At 40.1% G+C, this 25,238-nt stretch overlaps 1 protein-coding gene across 1 annotated transcript; it reads right to left on the minus strand.

Annotated features, from left to right (window-relative positions):
* Window positions 1–715: 715 nt before the first annotated feature.
* Window positions 716–24,928, minus strand: LOC127668496 (STAM-binding protein-like). Its single transcript, XM_052162134.1, has 7 exons — window positions 24,916–24,928; window positions 9,888–9,983; window positions 8,733–8,857; window positions 7,834–7,971; window positions 3,404–3,516; window positions 2,276–2,375; window positions 716–739 (listed from the first exon to the last, which is right to left on the minus strand). The coding sequence occupies exons 1-7, from the start codon at window positions 24,926–24,928 to the stop codon at window positions 716–718; spliced, it is 609 nt and encodes a 202-aa protein (XP_052018094.1).
* Window positions 24,929–25,238: the final 310 nt, after the last annotated feature.

Here is a 25,238-nt window from a genome sequence, read left to right on the forward strand (position 1 = left end):
TGCACAAGTCCTCATGCATACACACATGTACACACACACACATACACACACACACACACACACACACACACACACACACACACACACACACTCACAACTGAAGGTGTTTGGGATTTGACTCATCTCAAATCTGTGACAGTCACCATGATGTTCCGGGTGGTGACATGACTGCAGTCCTGCAATTGGAGAAAAGGAAACGTGGATAAGTCATGGTAAGTTCCAATTTTGAAACAACTTATACTTTTTATATTATAGCAAAGGAAAGTCTCATGTGATCTAGTCTACACCATATATCCTAGAGAGCACAGAAGAATCTTGGTGTTAAACTCCTGACACCTGCTCTCCAGTGCTGTATTATAGGAAAGGAGCACTTTGGCAGATTCCAGAAGTGGAAATGCTGGGAACTGAATAGAGAGCCTAAAGTTTAAAACACAAGCAATCTCACTGCATAGCCCTGTCCCAATCCTCTAATGTAAAAAGCTAACTGTAGAGCAATAATTCTCATTTTAGAGGTGAGATTATCTTGTTGGTGGCAGCTATGGGAAAGGGGCTGGGACCCAGTACTCCTCCCTAGTTCTCCTCATGATCAGAGTCAGTGTGTCACCATATATCTTGGCACATATTTTCCAGAGTCACTTGCAAAATATTGCCTTATTAAAAGGATCAGTATGTCCAGTGTATTATTGGAGTCATTGTATAAATCAGATGATAAAAGTTATCTAATAGTCTTTGAGGGATGCTTAAATATGGCATACAAAAACATGAGGAGTAATCAGTATGACTCAGTTTGGCGACATAATGTCAGATAGCTTTAAACTCATGATTCACCTGCTATAGCTGTCCTGCTGCTGGCTTTGTCAGTATGCTTTACATTGGCCAGAAATAGAAAGTGTTGTTGCAACTTGGAACCTTGGCATTAGATTTCTAGGCATCTTTTTTTTATAATCATGCAATCTCTTTCAACTTTGCAATACTTAACATTGTTATATTACAAGACAGAGCTATGTAGTTTAGAATACATCTGTTCAGATCTTCTTCCTCCCATCTGACTGAAAAATATTCTCTGCTTTTGATCCATGAGAGTACTCAACTGGGAACAAGGGAGATGATAAAATGTGTAACAGAATCCACTGATCTTATACGGAAGCAGGCACTGCACAATCACCTGACTCCAGATCTAGGGCATCTGACAAACTCTTCTCAGCACTACAGATACTGAACCCACAGATAACAGGCTTAAACTGAAAATGGTATCTGCTTTCACAAGTCTACACAATGATGGTACAGAAAGAAACATAGAAATATACATGTTTTACAAAAAAATCTTAAATTTTATTAGGTCTTAATTGTTTGTTATAATCAAGAGTATAATCATGTATATATATATATGTATATATATATATATACATATATATATATACACATGTATTATGACACATATAAAGCACACATACACAGAGAGACAGAGATAGAAAGACAGACTGACTCTTGGAATTAGCAGTCTGATATAGGATCTTAGATTACTTTGGATCTCTGTGACTGAATTTCTGGTTCTTATATATTTTATGGGACAGGTTCTGGTCCTTTCACTATGTTGCTACATTTCCTTTGAATCTAAACTCAATGGAAGAGCCCTGGCTGATATGCAATAAAGTGAAAGAATCTTGCTATCTGGGGCTGATCTGACACACAAAGATCTGATCAAACTAAGTGTGTGACCAGAGAAAATAAAATGGGAGAAGAAACTACCTCCCTAGAGAGTTAGAACCATACTCTTCCAGACAAAATTACTGGTCAAAATTTGCATAATTAACATATCTTGCATATTTTTCATTTGCATTCAGATCACTGACTGCGAGTTAGTTAATGACATTGATAAAGCATTAAATAAGCAAATGGATTTAATACTTTGTTCTTTTCCTCATGTTACTGGGGATAGAATTCAGAGCCTCAAGCATGCTGCTCTCACACTCTGACCCTGAAGTACATTCAAGTTTTGCTTCCTTAATCTTATCTTGATGTTATTAGTTACCCCAGATACCAGGTTTGAGTGACAGAAAGGACTAGCATCTCAGAGACAGTCAATGACTAGATTTCAAATATGAGAAAACTTCTATCCACTGATACCTGAATCCTAGATATTTGGTTATTGTGAATTGTTAAGAAGAGGGTGGTGAAGATGAACTGCCAGGAGGGTAAGGAAAAAATGATGAACCCAATCAGCACTGTGTCCTGCTGAAAACACGCCCTTGATTACTTGTACAAAGATACATACACAGAAGAGAGCTGTGTCCTGTCTGTGAGCGTGAAACCCTCTCCGTGGACAATCGGATATTTCTTGTAGTCCAGTAGGTGTCAGTGTGAAAATTCCAATTCTGAAATGAGAAAAGGCAGACACAGTTGCACACATTTGCCTCCAAGTCCTAGTTTCCTCTGTCTCTCTTTTCTACCTTTCTCTCTACCATTTTCTTTTGTTTGTTTTCTTTTACTCATTTCTCTTTTTTTCTTAGATGTCTTTTTTCATAGATGTCTCTCCCTCTTTCTCTTTTACCGTCTCATTTCTCTCAAAACCTCCTATCTCTCTTCTCATCTTCTTTGCACAGTGTTTCCCTTCTATTTTAGTAACTGCAGAGTATGTCTGCCTATTGTAATTGATTATGGTCCACGCTGTCCTCCTCCTAGACCTTGACATCCATGTCCTAGTTTTAATTATCCACTAGTTTCTTATTGTTTCTCCTTTCTTTTTTTCTTTGATGTCTTTCCCCCTGATCTTCCATCTATACTTTCGTATTCATTCATTCATTCATTCATTCATTCATTTATTCACTTTCCTTCCTTTTGTCATATATAAGCATCTCTGTCTCTCTGTCTCTGGATCCCTTTCTTGCACGTTAATCTACGTGGGCAGAGGAAGTCAACAGTAGAAATATGTAGGAAGAACAATGTAGCAATGAGTTAGGTCTGTTTAAACCAATAAATTTGAGGGAGAAGGGACAAAATTCTAAAACCAGAGCAATCTTATTCCTGTAGCACATCAAGTGTACAAAAATATTATAAAAGAAAGCAGGATGACTCATTGCTTGCCCAATACTACCTCTCCTGAAGAATTCAGAATAACACAGAATTGGGAAATAAAAGACATAAAACTCTTATAAAGTGTTTTCTGTGGAATTTCTTCAATCTCTGCCTCTTGAGTAAATTACTTGAGAGGTTGTCTTAGAAAACCAGCAGTGGTGTCATCTTATCTTTTAAGAGTGGCTGGTGATCATTAGAATATGCACCTTAAAGGAAGGCTTTCATAGCAATCAATTAAGACATTCTGTACATAGACAATTTTTAAATAGTTTGGAGCCATTGACAATTTTGTAATTCTAAATTCCAGACTTGAATCTCACATACTTACTGTTTATACTTGGGAGCACACACCACAGCTATGGATTCAGGGAGCATCGTTTGGTATGCAAAATGTGTGTGTAGATCTACACTTGACAAAAAGGCTGTCTGGGTTGGATGGGTCTGAGAAGACAAAAGAAGTCAAGAATTGTAAGTTAGCCCAGTCAGCTATGCTTGATCCACCAGGGAAGGGAACAATCTGTTCTCTCCTGTGATTTCCAAAATCTCTCCATGCAAACCCACATCTGTCATGTGGAAAAGGAAAATTGAACCATCTGCCTTGTCCTGCAAATTATAAAATTCAAAATAAACTGAGGAAAGAGAAAATTATTTGCAATGTAAATAAGTAATATATCTAATGAAAAATACAGTAAAGGCGCTCTGGGCATGGCCAAGTGCCTGCTTAGCATGCATAATGAAACATCATAAACTAAAAAAAGTTTTCTCATTTACTGTCTCTTTGTTTTCAATTTTGTGAATGGGCACCATGACCAATGCAAGACTTATATAGAACACTATTTAATCAGGGCTCCCTTACAGGTCCAGAACTTCAGTCCATTATCATCATAGCAGATAGCATGGCATCATCCTGGCAAACATGGTGCCAGATGAGCAGAGAGTTCTACATCTTGTTTGAAAAGCAAACAGGAACATAAAATCTCATAGGAAGGAAGAAGGGTTTCAGAGTTCATGCCCAAAGTGACACACTTCCTCCAAGAATGAGACTCCTACTCCAACAAGGCCATATCCTCTAATAGTGTCACTTCCTTTTGATCATCCATGCCTACATAAACCTGATGTCTAGACAGTAACTATTTCAAGTTTTGTCCTTCACGTTTAACCCATCTCTGCTTCCTTCCTGCCAACAGCACACTGATTAATTCATCATTTTTTTCTGATGACTACTTCAACAATCTCTCTGGGAATGCAGCTGTTGACATTGAATCCTTCCTCTGAGACCCATGGGATTTCTCCCTATGTGAAGAGGAGCTACTACACTCCTTCTGATGTGGTACTGTACTACTCACACGATCATACTCTTTCCTTTACTTCCCTTCCATTCTCACTGGGTCACCAGATGTAACTACCCATCAGACAAATACATGCATGAGTCCCCACTTACAGATAGTAATCTTACAGAGAGTAATGGTTGCAACCCAGTTAAAAAAGTTACATTTCTGCCCAATGAAGGCGAAGTACTACTAGAATTGAGGAGGTTCATATATAAAATGGAGGAAGACATGGTGAGATCAAGAGAGGTTTCAATTTCAGAGGAAGGAAATGAGAAATTTGGAGCAGGCTTTTTGCAGATTTTCATTTTTAAGTTGTCTATGCATATAGATGCCTCCACCTTGAGCCATTTAACAACTCTATTTATGTATGTACACTCACAACTAAGCTATAACTTATTTTTTCCTTTTTTTATTCAATATATTTTTATTTACATTTCAAATGATTTTCCCTTTTCTGGACGCCCACTCCCCAGAAGTCCCATAAGCCCCTTTCACTCCCCCTGTTCTCCCACCCTCCCCTTCCCACTTCCCTGCTCTGGTTTTGCCCTGTACTGCTACATTGAGTCTTTCCAGAACCAGGGGCCACTCCTCCGTTCTTTTTGTACCTCATTTCATGTGGATTATGTTTTTGGTATTCCAGTTTTCTAGGTTAATATCCACTTCTTAGTGAGTGAATACCATGATTGATCTTTTGAGACTGGCTTACCTCACTTAGTGTATGATGTTCTCCAGCTCCATCCATTTGCCTAAGAATTTCATGAATTCATTGTTTCTAATGGCTGAATAGTACTCCATTGTGTATATACCACATTTTTTGCATCCATTCTTCTGCTGAGGAATACCTGGGTTCTTTCCAGTTTCTGGCTATTATAAATAGGGCTGCTATGAACATAGTGGAGCATGTATCTTTATTACATGCTGGGGAATCCTCTGGGTATATGCCCAGGAGAGGGTATAGCAGAATCTTCCGGAAGTGATGTGCCCAGTTTTCTGAGAAACTGCCCAACTGATTTCCAGAGTGGTTGTACCAATTTGCAACCCCAACTCTTTTTACATATGTATACTCACAGCTATGCTATAATTTAAAACATCAAGCCTTTGACAACTAAAGTGAAATCAAAGAAAAATTGAAGAAAACAACAAACAAGAAGATACCATGTCCAAACCATCTCTCAGGTCCTACATGTCAGTAATCTGCTAACCCATTTCCTAAGAGCAGCCTTCTCACTTCAAATTCCCCTAGATTCTAGGTCCTAGATGCCTGCTTCAGTATGAACGTTATGACAGACTCCACATTGACCAATTCCTAATCAAGTGACTTCTTGTTTTGAGGCACAATATTACAGTTCTCTCAAGTTGGCACCAAATTCCCTACCTACAAGTCTTATCGTCCCGAATGCTGGGAGTCCAGGAGTGTGACAGTACACCCAGATGACATTATTAAACATTATGACAATAATGTTTGACATTGGGGCTGGAGAGATGGCTCAGCGGTTAAGAGCACTGACTGCTCTCCCGAAGGTCCTGAGTTCAAATCCCAGCAACCACATGGTGGCTCACAACCATCCATAATGAGTTCTGACACCCTCTTCTGGAGTGTCTGAAGACAGCCACAGTGTATTTACATATAATAAATAAATAAATAAATCTAAAAAAAAATAATGTTTGACATTAATTTATGACATTATTAAACATTGCAATCTCTGTCCACCATGACTTAGAAAGCATTAAGTCAATATCCTCGGAACTCCAGCAGGTCAAATCCTGAAGTCATTCTTCCTGCATGCCTGTTATGCGGCTTCTGAGAACATCCTATCCAGTTCTCCTTCACCCTTGTTTCTTCTTCATCCCTATACACCCTGCTTTCCTCATTAGACATTCACCTAATCTGCCAGGGAATTGTTTCTCTTGCAGCCAGTTCTCCCTATTTACCAGGTTCATGAGCCACCTGCACGTGGCTCAGGTCCCTGTCTAGGCTTCTCACAACATCCTCCCAATGTTGATGCAGTTGGAATATCTAACATGTGCCTTCAATTCCAAACAGTATAACTGAACCCTGCTGTCAAGGTCTGTCCTCTTCTACAGCCCTATTCATGTTTATGAGAGGAGCACTTCTAACTCCATGAGCCCAATTGAAATCCTGCCCAGTCTGACTCCTCAGCCTCTACCCCTATTGCCTGGGTATCTGAGTTACCTTGATCCCTCCTACACACACAAACAAGACTATCACCTTCTTATCCTCATTCCATGGTATAAGCTCCCAAACCACACCTGACATTCCCTTCCCAAGGAGCCCTTCAACTCCTTAATTTTAACTTCTGGAGTATGGTGTTGGCTACATCATTCTTTTGCTCAGAATAGTCCAGAGTTTTCTCTTTACTCCAAATCACTCTCTATTTTTACATCCCATCCTAGACAAGGTATGCCAGGGTTCTCTTTGGTTATATATGTGAAGATCAGGCATCCATTTCCAAAACAAACCGCAAATCCTAGCCAACAGAAATGCTCATTGATATAGGATCTCAGTGTATCTCTCTCCAATGCTATCCCCTCTCTTATAAATATTTTGGGCTCCTCCTCCCAAGTCATCATGTCACTTTACATGTGACAGCTCTTCCTCTGCAACCCTCACTGTCCTATACTTCTCACCTGAAGTATATTGTGCACTTTGTCTCATGTGACATGGTGCTCATTTTATGTGTGATTTCCCTTTTGAGTCCCAAGCCACAAAAGGCCAATATCAGTTGGCCATAATATATTGTTGAATTTGGCACAGCAGGAAGAATTTATACAATTGGAATGAAGAGCATCAGCACTTCCCAAGGTCTGACTAGAAGTTTTTGATCTCACAAAAAACACAAGTAATGCTCCTTCTTGGGGCTTATATTCGTTGTTAGAATAAATTCAATAGTTTTGTGAACTTCAGTCTTTGAAAATAACAGAATCATCCAAGGGACTCTCTCGGCAAGTAAATGTGTTTTCTTGAGAGTCCAAACAAGTCCAAACATGTTCAAACACTTCAAAATCTTGCATGTAAGATCATTTCAGTGTACACAAAGGAAGTACTTCTTCATAAATAAAAACCACAATCATTAGAACAGACACTCTTGGCTTACTTAAGTTTCATTTCTACACCTTTTAGGTATATGGTCTATATACATTTTCTCATATATCCTGGCAAGCTACCATTCTCCACGCAGATTAACATGAATTTGAAAGTTTGAACAATTACTCCTAGTAAACATAAAATACAAAGAACTGTAAAAGTGCCAGGAAATGCTCCTTTGATTTGAACTGCACACTATTGATTATATATGCTAAGAGCCGATGATCTGGAATGAATTGACTCTGTGCACAGCAAGTTTTAGGTAGACTGTTTCGAAGAAACAGAAAAGGAACCCTCATTACCAGAGGTCCTTTTGCTTACATGTATCCATCCTAATGTAATAAGTCCCAGTCCTTCTTGAATAAAGAAGAGATCCTCCTCATGCTTTGCACAGCAATAATCTGGGCCTCCCTCCTGGACAGGAATGAGGATATGGCTGATGTGATACTCCTCCCCAACCTGCCAGGAGAAAACAACTTGTTACAACTCTTGGAGGTCTCAGACCCATTCTCTCTCACACACAATAGGCCCCAGACCAGAAAGTGCATGAATCTCATTTTTAATCTCATTTTTCTTTCTCCCTTTGTGGTTTCAAATTCTTGGCTACTCTTGTGCTTTGCTGAGATACAATTAAAAAGGAACAGATGTTGAGTAGAAATGTAGATGTCCAGCTTGACACCTCCTGGGCTTAGAGTCTTTCCAGTAGCAGCCAGTAGGATTGCTCAGGAGTCCAGAGATGCCTAGGAAACTAGTGCTCAAAAGCTTACCAGAGTAGATACTCAGACCAGGACCTAAAAGCCATTGATTTCTGGTTACAACTAGGCAACTTGTCTGTTTCCGGGACTTATGCCTGGCTACCTGCATTTCTGCTTTCTGTCTGCATTCTTTTACCTGTAGGTAATATAGAACTCTGATGCTGAGGCTCATTTGAACTTGTAAGAAGATTCCAGCCTCAGTTTGCCAGTACCTGGAATTTCTGGCACTAGCCCCCATGTAGAATGAACATTTCTATCTATAGCATTGAACCACGTTGTTCATTTCAAAAGACTCTCTAAAGCAACAAATACAAAGTCATCCAATACAAGATGGCCAGCCTTGTCACCCATAGTTCCTCCTGGAAGGTGATGTGTATGGATAGAGACCCTAGATATGTTCCCTGAGAGTCATGTAAAGTCAAGGGGAAAACAACAGCCTCAAATCAGAAGTGTTTATATCTTTACCAGGGCGCCACATAGAACACCACATGTCTCTATTTTTTTCTTGGTGTTCATTCCTGCTGCAGTGAGGAATTTATCGCACAAATCATGAGGGAGGGCCACCTGGCGCAGGCCTCGGCACTTCATAACTGTAATGGAAAAGAGAGAAAAGTATGAGGAGACAGGGCCTGGTATCCCTGAGGAGAACTCAAGCCTATCACCCTAGGAAAGTAATGCAAAGTCATTGAGATTCTTTTCTTCATCCCCCTCCTCATGATAGGCAGGGAGTTTTACTCCAAGCTCTGGTTACTGGTGTCTGGGAGAAGGGGCCATGGGCTTTACTGTCTGCTTAAGTGGATGGAGCAATATTTTTGGATGTGACTCTGAGCTGATATAAAATTTCTCTGTGAAAGTCTTCATTGGACAAAGTCATCTCCTTGGTTCTTCATTCATATCTCCAGATTTTTTGGCATTTAGGCTCTGAAGTCTAGACTTGTATTTTCCTGTGTCCACCTGAATGTTGCCTTAGACCTTGACTCACACAAATGACTTACAATCTGTGACATCCTGGCATGCATTGAGTCAAACTACACTTATTCTATAGAATCCATCTTGAAGAAGCCAGCTGTGGTTATGCTCAATCATATGGAGCATTTATGCTAGATCTGTGAGGCTGTGAATAAGTCCTTCAGGTCATAAGAGGATGCAGAGAGCACAAATATATACACAGTTTCTTATCTCAGGGTCAGACTACCACAATCTGTCCACAATCTTGCAATGTTTAAGGACAAGGGAGACCCATGTGGTCTCTGAACTGGAGGGAAAGCTCAGAAATTTTTTAACAACATCTGACAGATACATATGGAAATATTGCTCTGTCTCCACATGCTGACAAGACAGTCAGGTTGTCAAGACAGATAAAAGCAGCACTCATCTCATGAGGTTCTGTTACCACAGCATAGCCAGCAGATCTATGGAAGCAGAAGACTGTTCTGAGCACATGGCAGGAGATTCAGGATTCCGTGTGGGGCCCAGTGTTCCAGACTTGAGGCACCTGTCCAGCACCTCTGCCTTACCTTACTGGTGAGCTTCAGTCTCACTCCTGTTTTCCTGACCCAGATGCAATTTGAACAACTTCTACACAAGGCTTGTCCAAGTAAGAAAACGATGATGACTCACCTGGACATTCTAAGGTGCCAGTTTCTGCAGCCTCCTTGGCAGCTGGTGATGTTGTTTGAGCTGCTTCATCACAGGCTTCCTTTGCTATAGGCACCACTGTTGGGCTGAAAGTTCCAGTTGTTACTGAATAAGGCTGAGCTTCCTTTGATGAAATTGGTGCTCCAGCGCCCACCTCCCACCTTGCTTATTTTTATTGAGAACCATACCGTTTTAGAAAAGGAAAGGAAGCCCATTTTGAAATTCGTGTTCTGGTCTTCCTTTTTTCTTCCAAGAATGATGCCTTCTTGGACAGTTCTTCTTCTTCCTTCTTCTTCTGTAGGAAAGGAAAAGAATTTAGGCTACTACTTCAAATTTTGGAAGAAACGTCTTTTCAGTCCAGATATGAGCAAAGTGTAGTTCCGTTAAAGTCTGACATTTGAGCCTAGGGCCTGTATCCCTGGTGTTTTGGAAAATCCATTCTTCTACCTTACTCTTTTCCTGTTTTTAATAAAGTTAGGTCTCAGTCTTCTTAGTATGCCATGACATTGTGTGTGTATGTGTGTGTGTGTGTGTGTGTGTGTGTGCATGTTCATGTGTGTTGATTGGATAACAGAGGGAGCCCTGTCATTGACTCACACTTCAAAGACACTGAACTAGACAGTCCTGGGATCAGACTGTGTAGATGTCACACAGTCCTCCTATATCCATGCTTCTCCTCACACTGACCTTTTCTGTCAAGTAAACAAGATGTTCTTCAGTGTATTCATTAATCAGGTCTCTCTTCAGCTCCTCAGCCCTTACAAAAATCTGTTTTGTTGTCTGCAATACAAAACCAAAATGTATAATTAGAACAGTGCTAATGTCAGAAAAGAGAGAAAGAAAAGAAGATGGCAGGGGCAGCAGTATCTCGTGCATGTCTTGAACGCAATTCCCAGCCATCCCCTCTATACAGAATTCCTGAAACAGCATTGCCCCCCCTTCCTTCTAGTGTCATCATCTGTGTCTTTTTGGTGAGCAGCTGTGTTCTGCTTTGGAGATTTTTGGTCAGCCACATTGAGAATGAAAACCTACCTTGAGGATATTTGATTTTTTATAAATCTCCAGAATCTCTTTGTACTTTTTATCTGCCGGGAGCTTTTCCACATAGAGTCTAAAGGAATAGAGCAGAGAGACTAAGCTGTGCAGAGAAATTAAAATGTCTAAATGAGTCCCTAAGGAATCTTGGACTCTGTAGTCACTGCTTTAGAAGTTATTGGTATTTAATAAGGCACACCCTGAGATCCCACATCAATTTCCATTACTTAGACTGGAGAAAAACTATCAAAATTCTTCCATGATACTGGCACATTCAGCAAACATTAGTTGTCAATAAGCATAGTTAAAGTGATACAGTGTCAGTTGGTCATTTCAACACCCAGGAGGCACCAGATAGACCCACAATCCTTGAAGAAACAGGTTGTACTCCTGGACTTCATACTAGGAAATAAACACAGTGGTCTGAGTCTTTCATTCTCACTATTAATCTTTGCTGACATAGCACTTTTGTTTATTGCTTCCTGGGAGTGTACCACCTTACCTCAGACATCACTAGGTAATGAGAGGAGATACTGAGGGTGCTCAGTTCTAGGTGGTGATGTTCCCTGGGTACCTAGTCTCATGATGCACTGAAAGATGCTAGTAAACTGCTTCAACCCTTATGTCTGTCCAAGATTCAAGATTCACTGCCTTGTCAAAAACTCTTCTTGAGAAGAGGATATGACCAGAAACTCAGTCTGGGAAGCTGATGTATGGGAGAACTTGTGACTTTTTGGTAAGAGAGTTTTGTTATTGGAGAAGGGAAGAAATGAGAGTAGATTTTTTATGATCTCAAGAGAATGCCTTCATTTTACAGGAAACCACCAGTGGAAAACCAAGAGAAACCCTGTTGTAGTATTTGTACAACAAAGGGAATGCAAACTGTGGTACCTCAACTCATCTGTAAATCTAAGCTCTCTAGTTGTGGAACAGTAATTGATGTACCTACTAAACATTCAGTCTTCTGAAGATCAATGAAATCATGTCCAGAAAACCCCTCCCTATACTATATATATATAGCTTATTGAGTTCTATAGGAGAGAGGTAGGCATTCCTGTAGCTTCATAGTCACCAGAGGATTGTTGACTACCTAGCTTCAGTGTGGTTAACCATCCGTAGGGATTTCTTCAAACTATTCATTGTATTGCATAAGAAGAGTGAAAAATAGATTGTAAAGCTGTCACCATGAAATAGTTCTTACAGCCTCAGTGACAAGGGTGCTTTGACTTTAGTAAGGGGAAGATGGAAAAGTCTCACCAATCCTAGTTGGCCTTAAATTTTGTGAAACAGAATATAAGGAGATATAGTATATATATATATATTTTTTTTCCTTATTTATAACACCACCACCTTTGTTCCTTGTATCTTTGAATCACAAGAAAAAGTCTGTGTGGGCAGTTCCAGAAATCTGATGAAAAGATAACATCCTCACGTTCTATAGCTGTCAACAAAGAAGAAAACCCTGAATAAAACAGCAGAGTGAGCAAAAAAACGAGTTCCAGAAAAGGAGTAGAAACTGCAGGTTCTCACGTGAGGTACTTGTGGTAGAGCACAAAGGCTGCTTCCTTTTGTCCACATTGATCAAGGTCAGCTGCCATTTTATAGAAGTTTTTGCTCAGGCTCATATAAAATGCCAATGAAACATTCTTGTTTATTTCAATGTTCTGCCCAAGAGCACTTAACAGTTGGAACCGCTCTTGGGGAAGAAGAGTGACATTATTATGCCTGGCGATGTTCTAAGACAAAAAAGAAAAGACAGGAAACATCAAAACACTTTGTCTGGCATGCTGGCATTTCAGCTCTCTAGCACATTCATGCCTTTGCCCACACACACACACACACACACACACACACACACACATACACACATATATACACACACAATTGTGTATGTATATCTGTGTCAGATTCACAAACCTCTCTCCCTGAAGAAATTAGAGTGAATAGAACACCCCTTGTGTCAATTCAGTTTCATACATTTAGTGAATAATCCCACCTTGGGATTTCCTATTATGCTAGTAAAATGGTAGATTTGGGATTAGGGATGCCTGTTCCCATTGAAAAACATATTGCAAAGGAGCTCTGAGGGAATGTTCAACTTAAGAAGCCGGCTTACAAATAGGTTATTTATTGAAATCAGGACCAGAAGACTTCACATAGCTGTGAGTGGTTGTGTACACATAGGAGGGTTATGCATTTGCATGATCATGAGGAATGAAAACTAAATTCCTGATGGTTTTTTTTTTTTTTTGGAGATTTTTATTCTATAAGGAATTGTTTGCTATTTGTTTGCAAACATTTTTGGCGTGAATGGTTTTTTTTAAATTTATTGATATATTTATTTACATTTCAAATGATTTCCCCTTTTCTGGATCCCCACTCCCCAAAAGTCCCATCAGTCCCCTTCCCTCCCCCTGTTTTCCCACCCAACCCTTCCCACTTCCCTGTTCTTATTTTGCTCTATACTGCTTCACTGAGTCTTTTCAGAACAAGGGGCCACTCCTCCATTCTTCTTGTACCTCATTTGATGTGTGGATTATGTTTTGGGTATTCCAGTTTTCTAGGTTAATATCTACTTATTAGTGAGTGCATACCATGATTCATCTTTTGAGTCTGGGTTACCTCACTTATTATGATGTTCTCCAGCTCCATCCATTTGCCTAAGAATTTCATGAATTCATTGTTTCTAATGGCTGAATAGTACTCCATTGTGTAGATATACCACATTTTTTGCATCCACTCTTCTGTTGAGGGATACCTGGGTTCTTTCCAACTTCTGGCAATTATAAATAGGGCTGCTATGAACATAGTGGAACATGTATCCTTATTACATGCTGGAGTATCTTTTGGGTATATGCCCAGGAGTGGTATAGCAGGATCTTCTGGAAGTGAGGTGCCCAGTTTTCGGAGGAACCGCCAGACTGATTTCCAGAGTGGTTGTAGCAATTTGCAACCACACCAGCAGTGGAGGAGTGTTCCTCTTTCTCCACATCCTCCCCAACAACTGCTGTCCCCTGAACTTTTAATCTTAGCCATTCTGACTGGTGTAAGGTGCAATCTCAGGGTTGTTTTGATTTGCATTTCCCTAATGACTAATGAAGTTGAGCATTTTTTAAGATGTTTCTCTGCCATCCGAAGTTCTTCAGGTGAGAATTCTTTGTTTAACTCTGTACCCCATTTTTTAATAGGGTTGTTCGGTTTTCTGGAGTCTAACTTCTTGAGTTCTTTATATATATTGGATATTAGCCCTCTATCTAATGTAGGATTTGTGAAGATCTTTTCCCAATTTGTTGGTTGCCGATTTGTCCTTTTGATGGTGTCCTTTGCCTTACAGAAACTTTGTAATTTTATGAGGTCCCATTTGTCAGTTCTTGATCTTAGAGCATATGCTATTGGTGTTCTGTTCAGAAACTTTCTCCCTGTATGGATGTCCTCAAGGGTCTTCCCCAGTTTCTTTTCTATTAGCTTCAGAGTGTCTGGCTTTATGTGGAGGTCCTTGATCCATTTGGATTTGAGCTTAGTACAAGGAGACAAGGATGGATCAATTTGCATTCTTCTGAATGCTGACCTCTAGTTGAACCAGCACCATTTGTTGAAAAGGCTATCTTTTTTCCATTGGATGTTTTCAGCCCTTTTGTCGAGGATCAAGTGGCCATAGGTGTGTGGGTTCATTTCTGGATCTTCAATCCTGTTCCATTGATCTGCCTGCCTGTCACTGTACCAATATCATGCAGTTTTTAACACTATTGCTCTGTAGTATTGCTTGAGGTCAGGGATACTGATTCCCCCAGAATTTCTTTTGTTGCTGAGAATAGTTTTACCTATCCTGGCTTTTTTTGTTATTCCAGATGAATTTGATAATTGCTCTTTCTAACTCTGTGAAGAATTGAGTTGTGATTTTGATGGGTATTGCACTGAATCTGTATATTGCTTTTGGCAAAATGGCCATTTTAACTAAATTGATCCTGCCGATCCATGAGCATGGGAGGTTTTCCCATTTTTTGAGGTCTTCTTCCATTTCCTTCATCAGAGTCTTGAAGTTCTTGTCATACAGATCTTTCACATGTTTGGTAAGAGTCACCCCAAGATACTTTATACAGTTTGTGGCTATTGTGAAGGGGGTCATTTCCCTAATTTCTTTCTCAACCTGCTTATCCTTTGAGTATAGGAAGGCCACTGATTTGCTTGAGTTGATTTTATAACCTGCCACTTTGCTGAAGTTGTTTATCAAGGAGTTCTCTAGTGGAGTTTTTTGGGTCACTTAGGTAGACTATCTCAGACTCTTTTACACTCTCTAGTTCAGAGGAACTGCACACTCAGAAAGTTGTCCTTTTATTTTTATATGACTCATCAGAAATTGCACAAAATCACATTAAGTTATATTTTCCACTCACTTTGTGAGTGGCAAACGACATGATTTCTCCTATATACCCACGATTATATACCTATTCAATGATCCCAGTTCCTTGTCCCCTGCTTTCTGCTGGATTTCCCACAGGGAGGGAGTGTGTAACTGAGACTTCTGAGTTCACTTTCTACATAGTTCTCTTTCACACAACCTCCTGAACTGTTCAATTCATGTATTGCCAACTCTCCTTGTCTCTTTCATACAATTGATTTTTTTTACCTTTTTTCCTTAATTGTTTTTAGTTATTTTATTTACATTACAATTGTTATCCTCTTTCCTAGTTTCCCCTCCAAAACTCCCTATCCCATCTTCCCTCCTCCTGCTACCCAACCCTTCAACACCCACTTCCCTGTCCTGCCATTCCCCTACACTGGAGCATCCAGACATAGACTAACAGACTGGGTAAGGAAACAGGACCCTACATTTTGCTGCATACAGGAAACACACCTAAATGTCAAAGACAAAAACTACCTTAGAGTAAAAGGTTGGAAGACAATTTTACAAGCCAATGGTCCCGGGGAAACGAGCCAGAGTAGCCATTCTAATATCACATAAATTTGACTTTCAACCTAAAGTCATCAAAAGAGACACCGAGGGACACTTCTTGCTGGTCAAAGGAAAAATCCACCAAGAAGAACTTTCAATTCTGAACATCTATGCTCCAAATGCAAGGGCACCCTCATTCGTAAAAGAAACTTTACTAAAGCTCAAAGCACACATTGCACCTAACACAATAATTGTGGGGGACTTCAACACTCCACTCTCCTCAATGGACCGATCAGGAAAACAGAAACTAAACAGGGACACAGTAAAACTAATTGAAGCTTTGGACCAATTGGATTTGACTGATATTTATAGAACATTTCACCCTAAAGCAAGTTCCTGATGTTTAAGAGGCTCAGAAATTAAGATGAGAATCTTCAGTAGGCCATACAGGCTTTGGGAACTCTGATCACCTTGGATCATAGCATTGTACAAGGCTATCTTGGGTTAGAGTGTTTGAGAGCAGTATTCAATATAGTGTAATGACTAACTGGACAGAGCATTGACCTGTTTTCTCTGATCCCAGTGGCAATATAAAGAAAAATTGATATATGAGGAGTTGGGTGAAAACATTTGAGAATTACTAGTCAAAACACAGAAAAAAGACATTGAGATTTTAAATTTGCCTCAAAGAATTCCATGCAAATTACCTTTATTTGTAACTGTGTTGAGACCACACTTGTTGTTCCTGTACACGAAGATTCGTCATTGCCTAGACTCTGTTGGTCTGAGTGCCTAGGGTTCAGGAGGTTCCCACCTGTCACAAGATGAACAATAAGTTAGGAAAGGAGATACTTTGTTCTCTGTGAATTAATGTTATATTACATTAATATATGCATTGCTAAATAAACCACTGTGCCATAGTAAGTCAATCTCCATTGAAAATTCCTGGTAATCCCCTACAATGCTGCATAAAGCCATTCCAGGACCAGGGCTCTCTCCTTCCTCTCCTAGTTTCTTCTTGGGAATGATTTGATATGTGACAGGACAGAGAAGTGGGAGGGGGTTGATTGGGGAACAGTCAAATGCAAGAGGGCTTATGGGATTATGCTGAGGGGCAAACATGGAAAGGGAAAATCATATATAAAATAAACAAAGAATATAGAAAATAACAGAAGAGAAAATTCCTATAGATGATAAGTTTCAATTTATTTCAATTAAAATTGTAAGTGTATTATTCTGCACAATTTGGGTTGTGTCTACCATCCTGCTTCAATCACTTAATTGTAGGATTAAAAGCCTGTATCTCCATGGCTCCAAGTGCTCAGGTGGCATGTCTTCACAAGTTGTGCTGGCACTGGCACTTCTTTTAAAGATTTTGCCTGGAGGATTACAGCAGGTAATATAGTTTCTTTGTGTCCTAGACATGACACACAGTCACATTTTCTGTCCTGAAATTTCCATTCAAACCATAAAGATCTGGTCCATGAGGGTTATACTCTGAGTCCCCAGTAGGACACAGCTGCCAATCCTGGCAGGCCAGACAGGACAACCCTTTCCATAGAGGGTTGGCAGATGTGGCAGCCAGTTTCCCTCCCATCACAACACTGCTACTGAAGAGCACTGCAGTTCAAAGGTTAATGTGGAAACTGAGTGCAGGATGGCTACCACAATGAGAACACAGGGTGTTCCTGTGAACACCCCAGCTCTCTGTCTGCTTCTCTGGAAGACCTCTCATGAACTACCTGGGTGTGTTATCTACACTGTTCTCTCCTATGCACTCTACCTCTAGGTGGGCTCAGAGCCCAGCCTGTTAGTTTTGCTACTATGGAATGTGAAGATACTTATAGTGGAAGATGGAATGCTCTCTCCAAAATCATGAGCTCAGATACATCAGAGCCAAAACTAACACTAGGGCACCAGATTCTAGTTCAGTACATTCCCTATGCTTCCACACTTTCTGGACTTCTCAAAATATATGGGGATATCAGCTAAAGAAATGTGTAGATTTCTTTCCTTTCCAGACATTTTAAGGTTTGTAATATGAGCAAAGTTTGGGAATATAGGTTTGTCCTTATCATAAGGACCCCAAATTGATTCAGGTGTTGATTGGCTAGTAGGTAGAATAGTATCATGAAATTGGTAGTGATGTCCAAAATTATAAGAAGGGACAATTCATACTGCTCAAAGGAAAAGTCTTCCAAGATGAACTCTCAATTCTGAACATATATGCTCTGAACATAAGGGCACCCACATTCATAAAAGCAACTTTAATAAAGCTCAAAGCACACATTGTACCCCACACGATACTAGTGGGAGATTTCAGCACCCCACTGCAAAAAATGATCAAATCATGGAATCAGAAACTAAACAGAGATACTGTGAAACTAACTGAAGTTATAGACCAACTGGATCTAACAGATATTTATAGAACATTCCACCATAAAGCAAAAGAATATACCTTCTTCTCAGCACCTCATGGTACCTTATCCAAAATTGACCATATAATTGGTTACAAAGCAGGTCTCAACAGATACAGAAATATTGAAATTATTCCATGTATCTTATCAGATCACCCTGGCCTAAGGCTGGTCTTAAGCTCAAACAACAGCAATGGAAAACACACATATACATGGACTTTGAACAATGCTCTTCTCAATGATAGCTTGGTCAAGGAAGAAATAAAGAAATTAAAGACATTTTAGAATTCAATGAAAACGAAGACACATCATACCAAAATTTATGAGACACAATGAAAACAGTGCTAAGAGGAAAACTCATAGCTCTAAGTGCCTCCAAAAAGGGAATGGAGAGAGCTTACACTAACAGCTTGACAGCACACTTGAAGGCTCTAGAACAAAAGGAAGCAAATACCCCCAAGAGGAGTAGACTGCAGGAAATAATCAAACTTAGATCCAAAATCAACCAAGCAGAAGTAAAAAGAGCTATACAAAGAATCAACAAAACAAGGATCTGGTTCTTTGAGAAAATCAAGATAGATAAACCCTTAGCCAGACTAACCAGGGGGCATGGAGACAGTATCCAAATTAATAAAATCAGAAATGATTAGGGAGACATAACAACAGGAGCTGTGGAAATTCAAAAAATCATCAGATCCTAGTACGAGAGTTTATACTCAACAAAGTTTGAAAACCTCGATGAAATGGATAGCTTTCAAGATACATACCAGGTGTCAATGTCAAAACAGGATCAGATAAACCATATAAATAGTCCCATAAGCCCTGAAGAAATAGAAGCAGTCATGAATAGTTTCCCTTCAAAAAAAGGCCCAGGACCAGATGGGTTTAGTGGGGAATTCTATCAGATCTTCAAAGAAGAGTTAATTCTGATACTCTTCAAACGTTTTCACGAAATAGAAACTCAAGGAGCACTACTGAACTCATTCTATGAAGCCACAATCACACTTATACCTAAACCAAACCAAAAATACTGAACAACACCCTGACCAACCGAATCCAAGAATGCATCAGAAGTATATAATTCACCATGATCAGGTAGGCTTCATCCCAGTGAGGCAGGGATGGTTCAACATATAGAAATCCGTCGTTCTAATTTACTACATTAACAACCCAAAGGAAAAAAAAACAATGATTATTTCATTAGATGCTGAAAAGGCTTTTGACAAAATTCAGCATCCCTTCATGATAAAAGACTTGGAGAGATCGGGAATCCAAAGCCCATACCTAAACATAGTGAAAGCAATATACTGCATACGGAAGAATTGAAGACCCAGCAAAGAATCCACACACCTCTAGTCACTTGATATTTGACAAAGGAGCTAAAAACATCCAGTGGAAAAAAGACAGCATTTAAAAAAAATGGTACTGGATCAACTGGAGGCCTGCATGCAGAAAAATGCAAATTGACCCATTCTAACTAATCAACATCAAGCTAAATGGAGAGAAACTTAAAACAATCAGACTAAAATTGGGGACCAGACAAGGCTGCCCACTCTTTCCCTATCTATTCATCATAGTACTTGAGGTCCTAGCCAAAGCAATCAGGCAGCAAAAAGAGGTCAAAGGTATACAAATTGGAAAGGAAGAAGTCAAACTATCAATATTTGCTGATGATGTGATAGTATAATTAAGCAACTCCATGACTTCCACCAGAGAACTCCTAAAGCTGATAAACAACTTCAGCAAAGTGGCTGGATATAAAATTAACTCAAACAAATCAGTAGCCTTCCTCTACTCAAAGGATAAACAAGATGAGACAGAAATTAGGGAAATGATACCCTTCACAATAGTACCAAATAATATTTCACACCTAGGTGTGAACCTGACGAAGCAAGTGAAGTGTCTATATGAGAAGAACTTTAAGCCTCTGAAGAAAGAAATCGAAGAAAGTCTCAGAAGATGGAAAAATCTCCCATGTTCATGGATTTGCAAGATCAATATAGTAAAAATGGCCATCTTGCCGAAAGCAATCCACAGATTCAATGCAATCCTCATCAAAATTCCAAATCAGTTCTTCATAGATCTAGAAAGAGCAACTCACAAATTCAACTGGAATAACAAAAAATCCAGGATAGCAAAAATTATTCTTCACAAAAAAAGATATTCTGGGGAAATCACCATCCCTGACCTCAAGCGCTACTACAGAGCAATAGTGATAAAAACTGTTTGGTATTGGTATGCAGACAGACAGGAAGATCAATGGAATAGAATTGAAGACCCAGAAAAGAATCCACACACCTATGGTCACTTGATATTTGACAAAGGAGCTAAAAAAACATCCAGTGGAAAAAAGAGAGCATTTAAAAAAAATGGTGCTGGATCAACTGGAGGTCTGCATGCAGAAAAATGCAAATGGACCCATTCTTATCTCCTTGTCCAAAGCTCAAATCCAAGTGGATCTACAGATAAATCCAAGGATCTACAGATAAAATCAGACACACTGAAGCTTATAGAGAAGAAGTGGTGACAAACCTTGAACACATGGTCACAGGGGCAAAGTTTCTGAGCAGAACACCAATGGCTTATGCTCTAAGAACAAGAATCAACAAATGGGACCTCATAAAACTGCAAAGCTTCTGTAAGGCAAAGGACACAGTCAATAGGACAAAATGGCAACCAAAAAATTGGGAAAAGATCTTTACTAACCCTGCATTGATAGAGGGCTAATATCCATGTATACAAAGAATTGAAGACTCCAGAGAATCAAATGACCCTATTAAAAAATTGGGTACAGAGCTAAACAGGGAATTCTCAACTGAGGAAACTCAAATGACTCTAAAGCACCTAAAGAAATGTTCAGCATCCTTAGCTATTAGAGAAATGCAAATCAAAACAACCCTGGGATTACACCTTACACCAGTCAGAATGGCTAAGATGAAAAACTCTGGGGTCAGCAGATGCTGGATAGGATGTGGAGAAAGAAGAACACTTCTCCATTGTTGGTGGGATTGCAAGCTGGTAAAACCACTCTGGAAATTAGTTTGGTGATTCCTCAGAAAATTAAACATAGTACTATCTGAGGACCCAGCTATACCACTCTTGGTCATGTACCCAGAAGATGCTCCTACATGTAATATGGACACATGCTCCACTATGTTCTTAGCAGTTTTATTTATAATAGCCAGAACCTAGATAAAACCCTGATGCCCCTCAACAGAGGAATGGATACAGAAAATGTGGTATATATACACAATGGAGTACTATTCAGCCATTATAATCAATGAGTTCATGACATTCTTAGGCAAATGGATGGAACTAGAACGTGTCACCCTGAGCAAGGTAACCCAGTCACAAGAACACACATGGTATGCACTCACTAATAAGCTGTTGCTAGTCCAAAGCTCAGAAGAAACAATTTACAATTCACCTAGCACAGGAAGCTCAAGAAGTAGGAGGTCTTAACTGAGGGTGCTACGGTTCCTCTGAAAAAGGGAACATAATACTCACAGGAGCAATAAGGGAGACAAGACATTGAAGTAAAGGCCACCCAGAGACTTCCCTACCTGGGGATTCATCCTATAAACAGTCACCAAACCCCGACACGATGATAAGAAGTATGTACAAAAGGAGCATGCTGTGGCTGTCTCCAGAGGGACCCTGCCAGAGCCCTACTAATACAAAGGCAGAAACTAGCAACCACCTATTGGACTGGGCGTGGGGTGTCCAATGCAGGATCTGGAGGAGCTGAAGGGGTTTACACCCCAGGGGAAGAACAATGACTTCAGCCACCCAGACACCCCAAGACTCCCAGGGACTGAACCATCAACCAAGGGGTACATATGGTTCCAGGCAAAAATGTGGCATAGGAATGCGTTGTTGGGCATCAGTTGCAGGAGTGGTCTTTGGTCAGGTAAAGGCTCAATAGAGGCCCCCAAAAGGGAAACCGACAGAGGTGGGGAGGAGGTGGAAGTGTGTCAGGTAGAGGAGCATATATATGGAAGCAGTGGGTGGGAGGAGGGGTTGGGAATCTTTGGGGAGGGAGCTTTTGGGAGGGTAGAAATTGGGAAAGGTTTTATCATCCACAGTGTAAATGAAGAAGATACTCAATTAAAAAAAGAAATTGAATTTGAGCTGATTCATGCTTGAAACCTTTACCCTTATGTCCTTGTTTCTTTGTTATAGGAACATACTCTGTTGGCTACTGAAACAGAAACCAATACCAACTCAGCCACAAACCCCTTGACCTACAATATTTTCTGTTGAAAGTCTGTTATTCAGTCTCATTGGCCAGTTATACCTGCCAGATATACTAGGGCAGTGGTGTCAGAGAACCTCTAGGAATAATATTTAAATGTCTGATTTGACTTAAGGCCCAATTAATGAGACAGAATATATACAAGACACTGCTTATGTGACAAAAACATAGAGTCTAGATGGCCAGAGATCTAGTTTAAAATCAAATCCTTCTGGTCTAAAAAATTAAATAAAAGAAACAATCTAGCAGTCCAAGTCTTCTAATCCCACTGATCAATGCCATATTCAGCCATTATAAGAAAAGATTCCTTCTGCAGCAAGTGTGAACATAGTGTCCAATAACAAGATATTATGGAGGAAGAGAGAGAGAGAGAGAGAGAGAGAGAGAGAGAGAGAGAGAGAGAGAGAGAGAGAGAGAGAGAGAGAGGTAAAGAGAGAGGCAGACAGACACAGTGACAGAACCATCAACCCAGGGACTGAACCATCAACCAAGGCGTACATATGGTTCCAGGCAAAAATGTGGCATAGGAATGCGTTGTTGGGCATCAGTTGCAGGAGTGGTCTTTGGTCAGGTAAAGGCTCAATAAAGGCCCCCAAAAGGGAAACCGACAGAGGTGGGGAGGAGGTGGAAGTGTGTCAGGTAGAGGGGCATATACATGGATGCAGTGGGTGGGAGGAGGGGTTGGGAATCTTTGGGGAGGGAGCTTTTGGGGAGCACAGTACAAACAGAGCAACAGAAACAGAGAGAAACAGACAGAGACAGGGAATGAAAGACACAGAACTATGTGATGTGTCTCCATCAATCCCCCTACCAGTCCCATTCATATATCAGGGAACTGTGCAGAATAGGAGGACAAAATAATGTCAAAGCAGACAGAATGAAGGAAAAGAAGAACAGAGCCCTCCAATTGATCTGAGCAGAGCTAGCATGAACTGGGAGAAGCAGAAAGCACTGGGCCTACACAGATCCTTTGCAGAACATCTGCAAAAATATGTAGCTTCCTTTTTTCTTTTTTTTTCTAGATAGTGTTTCTCTGTATATCCCAGGCTCTCATAGAACTCACTCTGTAGACCAGGCTGGCCTCCAACTGGGAAATCCACTTGTATTTGCCTCCCAAGTAATGGGATTAAAAGTGTGAGCCACCACTGCCTGCTTCTCTGCAAAAACTCCCATGAGCTACCTGGGTCCTTCCTCTATACTGTGCTCCCTTAAGCACCCTGCATCTACTTGTGCTCACAGGTCAGCCTGTTCGTTTTGCTGCTATAGAATGTGAAGATCCTTATAATGGAAGAGGAAATGCTCTGTCCAAAATCATAATCTCAGATATATCAGAGCCAAAACTGACACTAGGTCACCAGATTCTAATTAAGTACATTCCCTATGCTTCTATACTGTTTGGACTTCTCAAAATATGGGCATATCAGCTCAAGAAATGTTCCCATTTCTTTCCATACAATACATTGTAAGGTTTGTAATGTGAACACAGTTGGGGAAACAGGTTTGTCTTTATCATAAGGACCTCAACATGGTTCATATTTTGATTGGCTAGTAGGTAGAATAGTATCATGAAACTGTACTGGTAGCTCTGGTCCAAGAATTCCTGGTTGGGGAGACACAGTCTTATTGTGATATACAAACAAGTCTTTATTGATTACTGTCTTATTTTTGTAGCTTTATAATTCCTTGTGGTTACAAAGATTACACTGTGTCTAGTAAGGTAAATGAGTATAAAGCTCAGAAATTCAATTTATCTTGATCCCTAATACTAAATAGAATCTAGATTACCACGATGACTCCAGCTGAAAGTCAGAGTAAAACAAAATCCCTAGCGCAGTCCCACCCATTTGGCACCTGTCAACCACAAGTGCTCAGAAAAATTTCTATTTCTTTGTAATAATAATTTGACTTTATAGCCAGAGATTGCCTATAATTCATCATTCTTTCTGGAATGGGTATAAACTAGCATCAATACCTCTCCCTATGCCACCTGTGTCCTAGAATTTTACTCTTGAACCCAGACATTGCACTAAGATTTGGTTCTACAATATATGCATAGAATGCTTATTTTCTAATTGTAAAGCATCATCAGTGTTTAGGGACTCAGAAGATGATAAACATGAAAGGTGTTTTTCCTGATAAGCTGGCCCTCCTAGTAACATCCTGTGCCAGCCTAGGGATCCTTCCGTATCTCTTGACCTTTATGTTCATTAAATCACAAGCAGAAGACTGATCACATGGCAGGAGATTCAGGATTCTCTGTGGGGTCCAGTGTTCCTGACTTGACCTGTCCAGCAACTCTGCCTTAAACTACTGGTGAGCTTCAGTCTCAATCCTGTTTTCCTGAGCCAGATGCAATTGGAACCACTTCTACACAAGGCTTGTCCTAGTGAGAAACCTGTGGTGACTCACCTGGCCTGTTCATGGTGACTCACCTGGCCTGTTCAAGGTGCCACCTTCTGGGGCCTCCTTGGCTGGTGATGTTGGTGGAGCTGCTTCATCACAGGCTATCTTTCCTGAAGGCACCACTGTTGGACTGAAGGTTCCATTTGTTACTGAATAAGGCTGAGCTTCCTTTGATGAAATTGGTCCTCCAGAGCCCTCCTCCCCACCTTGTTTATTTTTCTTGAGAACCATACCATTTTTGAAAAGGAAAGGAAGCCCATTTTGAAAGTCTTGTTCTGATCTTTTGTTTTTCCTCCAAGAATGATGCCTTCTTGGACAGTTCTTCTTCT

Source organism: Apodemus sylvaticus, chromosome 18 (genome assembly GCF_947179515.1).
Source record: "Apodemus sylvaticus chromosome 18, mApoSyl1.1, whole genome shotgun sequence".
Taxonomy (NCBI): Eukaryota; Metazoa; Chordata; class Mammalia; order Rodentia; family Muridae; genus Apodemus; species Apodemus sylvaticus.